Source organism: Nicotiana sylvestris, chromosome 9 (genome assembly GCF_000393655.2).
Source record: "Nicotiana sylvestris chromosome 9, ASM39365v2, whole genome shotgun sequence".
NCBI lineage: Eukaryota > Viridiplantae > Streptophyta > Magnoliopsida > Solanales > Solanaceae > Nicotiana > Nicotiana sylvestris.
The window spans coordinates 132636451-132643479 of NC_091065.1; the positions used below are offsets into that span (position 1 = coordinate 132636451).

Here is a 7029-nt window from a genome sequence, read left to right on the forward strand (position 1 = left end):
GGCGGTCAAAGGGCAAGCATTGGCAGATCATCTTGCTAAAAATCCGGTGGGAGGAGAATACTAACCTTTGAAAATGTATTTTCCTGATGAAGATGCATCATTCGTAGGAGAGGACATTACCGAAGCATACGACGGTTGGAGGATGTTCTTTGACGGAGCTGCAAATTTCAAAAGAGTGGGCATTGGAGCAGTTTTGGTATCAGAAACAGGTCAACATTATCCAGTATCTGCTAAACTCAGATTTCCCTGCACCAACAACATGGCAAAATATGAAACCTGCATACTAGGACTCAACATGGAAATCGGCATGAATATTCAGGAGCTGCTGGTAATCGGTGATTCAGATTTGCTCGTGCACTATGTACAAGGAATGGGCCACCAAGAATTCCAAGATATTGTCATATTTGCACCACATGCAGGAATTGAGAAAGAGGTTCACAAAGATAGAGTTCCGACATGTGCCCAGAATTCAAAATGAGTTTGCCGATGCATTGGCCACTTTGTCATCCATGATACAACATCCGGATAAGAACTTCATTGATTCTATCCTAGTGAGAATTCATAATCATCCAGCATATTGTGCCCATGTTGAGGAAGAAACAGATGGAAAGACTTGGTTCCATGACATCAAGGAGTATTTGGCGAAAGGAGAATATCCAGAGCATACAAACTACACTAAAAAACGCACACTCCGGATATTATCCAATCACTTCTTCCACAGCGGAGGAAACTTGTATAGGAGAACTCCAGAGTTGGGATTGCTAAGATATGTCGATGCAAAAGAGGCTTTTAAGCTACTTAAGGAGATATATGCTGGCACTTGCAGCCCACATATGAATGGTTTTGTCTTAGCCAAGAAGATACTCAAGGCCGGTTACTTTTGGATGACTATGGAGACGGACTGCATCCAATATGTCCGCAAATGCTACCAATGCCAAGTGAAAGCCGATATGATAAAAAGTGCCGCCAAATGAGCTCAATGCAACAAGCTCACCTTGGCCATTTGCCTCCTGGGGAATGGATGTCATTGGTCCAATTGAGCCCACTGCTTCAAACGGGCACATGTTTATTCTAGTAGCCATTGATTACTTCACGAAATGGGTAGAGGTTGCATCTTACAAACCTGTAACCAAGAAAGTCATTGCAGACTTTGTCAAAGATTGTATTATTTGCCGATTCAAGGAGTTCCTGAGTCCATTGTTACTGATAACGCTACTAATCTGATGAAAGCCATGTGTGAAACTTTCAAAATCAAACACAAGCATTCCACAACCTACAGACCTTAGATAAATAGAGCCATAGAAGCTTCCAACAAAAACATCAAAAAGATACTAAGGAAGATGGTAGAAAACCACAAACAATGGCACGAGAAGCTTCCTTTTGCTCTGTTGGGATACCGCACCACGGTTCGCACATCAACCGGGGCAACCCCCTACATGCTGGTTTATGGTACCGAAGTTGTCATCCCAGCTGAGGTAGAGATTCCTTCTTTAAGAATCATACAAGAAGCCGAACTCAGCGATGCAGAATGGATAAGAAGCCGCTATGAACAATTGGCCCTCATAGATGGAAAAAGGATAAATGCAGTATGTCACGGTCAGCTTTACCAGAACAGAATGTCTAGAGCTTTCAACAAAAGGGTCAAACCAAAGCAATTTACACCAGGACAGTTAGTGCTGAAGAAGATTTTCCCACACCAAGATGAAGCCAAAGGGAGATCCTCTCCCAACTGGCAAGGTGTTTACATGGTTCACAGGGTGTTAACAGGAGGAGCACTCATACTCGTAGAGATGGATGGAGAAATCTGGCCAAAACCAATCAATTCAGACGTAGTCAAGAGATACTATGCTTAGATTATCTACATATCTTCATCTGATGTAATTGAACTACGCTTGACCTGATTCCTGTTTAAGAGGGGATACGTAGGTAGCCTTATGGGTTCGGTCATATCATAATAAAATTTCCATTTCCCCTAAAATTAGAAACTGGGGTAGAATTTTAAGGAGGACCCTTAAAATTTCGGAGCAAGTCTAGCCAATGCCAACATATGTTAGACGGTCAGAAATCGGTTAAGAAACTGGGGCAAAGTTTTGAGGAGGATCCTCAAAATTCTAACATTAGGAAGCTGCAATGTCTCTGAAATATGTTACAGACACTAGTTCATCTAACACTCACTTGATATATCAATATGTTTCTAAATGACTTTATTTTTATCAATAATTGCATATTTTCGGAAAACACTATTTTCATAACACTCAGGCGTTACTCAGGGAAACTCAAATAAGGCCTCCAGAACGGAGCAAAGCAAGGCCAGCAGACAAAAGCACGAACCAACCTCCCCCTCACAAAACTTACAATTTTTTTGTGAATGCAGGCACATTTGACGTAGCGATAGCATTTGCATACAAGTATACACAAAGCAAATTCACTATCAATCCGGCCATCAGACACCGAACATATCTCCAGCTAAGAAATATACTACTCTTATTTGCTACTCTCTCTTTGCATGGGACTAAGCCTTATCCCGCATACTTTCATGAGGCTAATCCTTGTCTCCATATCTGCATGATGCTAATCCTTGCCTCGTACCGCATGAGGCTAATCATTGCCTCCATATTTGCATGAGGCTAATCCTTACCTCCATATTAGCATGAGGCTAATCCCTGTTTCCACGTTTGCATGAGGCTAATCCTTGCCTCCATATTTGCATGAGGCTAATCCTCGCCTCCTTGTCTGCATGAGGCTAATCCTCGCCTCCATACTTACATAAGGCTAATCCTTGCCACCATATTTGCATGAGGCTAATCCTTGCCTCCATATCTGCACGAGGCTAATCCTTGCCTCCATATCCGCACAAGGCTAATCCCTGCCTCCATATTTGCACGAGGCTAATCCCTGCCTCCATACCTGCATGAGGCTAATCCTTGACTCTGTACCGCATGAGGCTAATCCTTAACTCCATATTTGCATGAGACTAATCCTTGCCTCCATATTTGCATGAGGCTAATCCCTGCCTGCATATTTGCATGAGGCTAATCCCTGCCTCCATGTTTGCATAATGTTAATCCTTGCCTCCTTACATACATGAGGCTAATCCTTGCCACTATATTTGCATGAGGCTAATCCTTGCCTCCCTGTCTGCATGAGGCTCATCCTTGCCTTCACACTTGCATGAGGCTAATCCTTGCCTCCATACTTACATGAGGCTAATCCTTGCCTCCCTATTTGCATGAGGCTAAGCCTTGCATCTATATTTGCACGAGGCTAATCCTTGCCTCCTTGTCTGCATGAGGCTAATCCTTGCCTCCATATTTGGATGAGGCTAATCCTTGCCTCCATATTTGGATGAGGCTAATCCTTGCCTCCATATTTGCATAAGGCTAATCCTTGCCTCCATACTTACATGATGCTAATCCTTGCCTCCATACATGCATGAGGCTAATCCTTACCTCCCTATTTGCATGAGGCTAATCCTTGCCTCCATATTTGCATGAGGCTAATCCTTGCCTCCCTGTCTAGATGAGGCTAATCCTTGCCTCCATACCTGCATGAGGCTAATCCTTGCCTCCATATCTTCACGAGGCTAATGCTTGCCTCCATACCTGCATGAGGATAATCCTTGCCTCTGTACCGCATGAGGCTAATCCTTGCCTCTGTACCGCATGAGGCTAATCCTGGCCTCCATATTTGCATGAGGTTAATCCCTGCCTCTATATTTGCATGAGGCTATTCCTTGCCTCCATATTTTCATGAGGCTAATCTCCGCCTCCACGTCTACATGAGGCTAATCCCTGCCTCCATATCTGCATGATGCCAATCCTTGACTTCACTTTTGTATTGGACTAAGCACTACCCCTCCTTACATAAATATTGCTCTATTCTGGTACTATCTATTTGTTTTTTGATTGGGCTAAGCTCTACCCTTCATTTTACAAGACTAAGCCTTGTCTTCGTAGCATCATATCATTGCATCTCATAGGCTGAAATATTGCCAATCTATCCAAAGGCGTCATAGTCTAAAAGGCATCATCCTCATAGCCGGAAAACACCATGCCAAGGCCTGATGAGCTCTCAAATTTGCATATCATTATTCAAAGGCGTCATGGTCCGGAGGCACCATTTTCATGGCCCGAGAACATCATTTCATGGCATGCGAATCCCTCACTAAAAAATTCATGGCCCAGGACATCATGGTCCGAGGACGTCATCCTTAACCGTCCAAAGACAACTTTCATGGTCCAAAGGGAATCTGCATCATGTTTAAATTTTCGCACAAATACATGTTCGTAGCATCACTTTATCTGCAGGTGACCAGCAAGCAACCTCTATCCTAGCAGAAGTGACCTCGCTCCAGTTCCTTCAACTGTCTTAAACCTGGACCGTTCACCGTAACCACTCTTGCATCCACTCCAAAATCTCGCGCCCATTCTTGTAATGACCTCATCGGTATATTCCGCCAATGAATCCAGAACTACACGTGGCCTGATTCCTATAAAACCAGGGACATGTAGGAAGTTCAAAGACCAGAGTCCGACTTGTGTCTTTCAAAGCATCCCATCCGGTCAAAATTGGCCATCATTTCTTTAAACAAAAAATCTTTTCATCCTTCCTGGGTAAAGAGGGGCAGTTGTTTATACCCAATTTTTTCCATAATATTTTAAAACTATGTCTGGGCTTCAATTAGTATTTTTCATACAATTTCAACATTTTAAATATTTTAACTAATTTCTCCGAGCATTTAATATTATAAAACAATCATTAAATTGCATCACAAAATAGTTTTAATAATTTTTTGTGGCTTAATTTTATTATTTGCATTCGTATTAAGTTTCAATTATTGCACAAATAGCCACATCTGCATTTTAAGATGCAATTGCAATTACTTTGCAATTATAGCATATGCATGCATTATTACATTATTAAACCAGAAAATAGCCTTTTATATTTTTAAAATATTAAGTAATTACTTTAAAACGTTTCCATGCATGAAAATCATTTTTTATAATTTATTAACTATTTTTTTAAAAATTGTTTTAGCAATTAATTTCGCATTTAACAAATAGCCCCTTTTTCATTTAAAATCTAGCCTATTAACAGCCCAATACCCTTTTAATACCAGCCCAACACCCCTTTAATACCAGCCCAATTCACCCAAGCCCAATCTGCACCTACCCGACCCAAGATCCCCATCAAATCGTGGTCGTTGATCCTTTAGATCAACGGTCCACATAAATATTTGCCTTTTTAATCAAACGACCCCCTAAACCCTAATCATTTCCTCCATACGGCCGCCCTTGGATCCCCTCCTCTTTGGTTTTCTCTGAAACCAACCTCTAACCATAATTTCCATCACCTAAAATCAGCCTTAATCCTTTGAATCCCTATCTGATCTGTGGCGTCCTATGGCTGTACGAAGCCTCTACATGTCTCTTATCCCCTTGGTTGTTTGATTATGTGGTTTTTGTGGAATAACCTCGAAGAGATCTGGTCCAGATCTCGTTCAAAGCTCTTCAAGGGTTCGTCCATGGTTTGTGAATAATTTCTATTAAAGTTCCATGGTTCAAATCTCTGGTCCAAAACCATGTTCTCTTTACCCCTCCCCCTTTCTCCTCAAAACCCTGATCTTTGGACATAAATCCGTCCCAATCTTTGCAGATTTGGAAGGATTCTGAGTTTGTCAATGACTTTTCTTTTAAGATCTCTTGTTTCTTTACTGTTAACCGATTTTAGCACTATATTTTGGGTTCTTTGTTATCTACTGTTTGAATCTCTGCATATGTGAAATGTTTTTCAAGTTTCTGTGATTTTTCTTTAAGTTTCTCTTATTCCTCTACTACTGACCTATTTTAAAAACTACAATACTTCAAGTTTTTCGACTTCTATGACTTCTTGTTGTTCGAATTTCTATATATTGACACGCCTTCCAGTTTTCTTCTTTACGTTTTTCCAAACTAGAGTTTCCCAAATATTTCTTTCTATAAAACGTTTGATGATTTTGAGTGTTTTGTTTCTTGTGTGTTTTAACCGATTTCATGAAGATTGCTTTAACCCTACCTTGTTTATGCTAAAAACTCTAATTTTTTGACATTATTGTTTGGATTTTGAGTTTGCCTAGGTTACTTGTTTGTGACTTTGTCCTATGCTTTGGTTTTTTTGATTCTTCCTCTTAATATGCCTATATTGTTGTTCTTGGTTTGACTTTTCTACTGATTCTATATGTCTATGTTCATTTTTGCCTATTCATGGTAAACCTATACTTTTATCCTTAAATCAGTAATTGATCTGGGGTCTTGATTTATCAAATTGCTTTGTCAAGACCTATGTGCTAATTCCTGACTATTTCTTTATTTACAATCTTGATTAGCCTTCTTACCTTATTCAATTAACCGTGATATTCACTGATTCTTTACTAATTATTTCCTTAATTAAACTTCTGTCTATTTACCCCTAATTTCTCATTTGATTTTCTTTCCTTAAATGTATTCTGCCTTTACCGTTAGTTAACTACCCTTAATTAAGGAAAAATTATACTAATTGGTGTATAATTGATTTTGTGGCTTCCTTAATTGCAGAAGGGTTGATTCCCTTTACCTTATTTTCCTTGCTCTTAACTGCTATATATACTCTCCTTTACTCCTCACTTGAGACACAAACATTAGTTCATCTACGCTCTCACACTCTCAAAAGCTCTCTATTCTCTTTTATTACTTGTAATTCTCAATAATCCAGCTGGCTATAAGTCAAGGATGGCTACTTGCACCATCTCTGCTCTATACTTTGTGTTCTCTCCTTAACTGGTATGTCCTGATTCAGTTCCCATTCCAAACTATGTATTTTCTTTGTTGCTGCAGTCATTAGTTGTGATTTCCAGTTCTATTTGCTATTCTATTGTCTTATGCTCAATGTGTAACCAGCATGCTTAGATTACACTACCTAACTACTGTACAACTCAGTATGTTTGAGTTTATTCTATTAAAAGCTATAGCTAGTATACTGTTTAGCATGCCAATTCTGCTTTAGATAATTTTT

The 7029-nt window shown here is 39.9% G+C and overlaps 1 protein-coding gene across 1 annotated transcript; it reads left to right on the forward strand.

The window, feature by feature from the left end:
* The first annotated feature begins 259 nt into the window (after nucleotides 1-259).
* Nucleotides 260-974, forward strand: LOC138878239 (uncharacterized). Its single transcript, XM_070157905.1, has 2 exons — nucleotides 260-433; nucleotides 594-974. The coding sequence occupies exons 1-2, from the start codon at nucleotides 260-262 to the stop codon at nucleotides 972-974; spliced, it is 555 nt and encodes a 184-aa protein (XP_070014006.1).
* The last annotated feature ends 6055 nt before the right edge of the window (nucleotides 975-7029 follow it).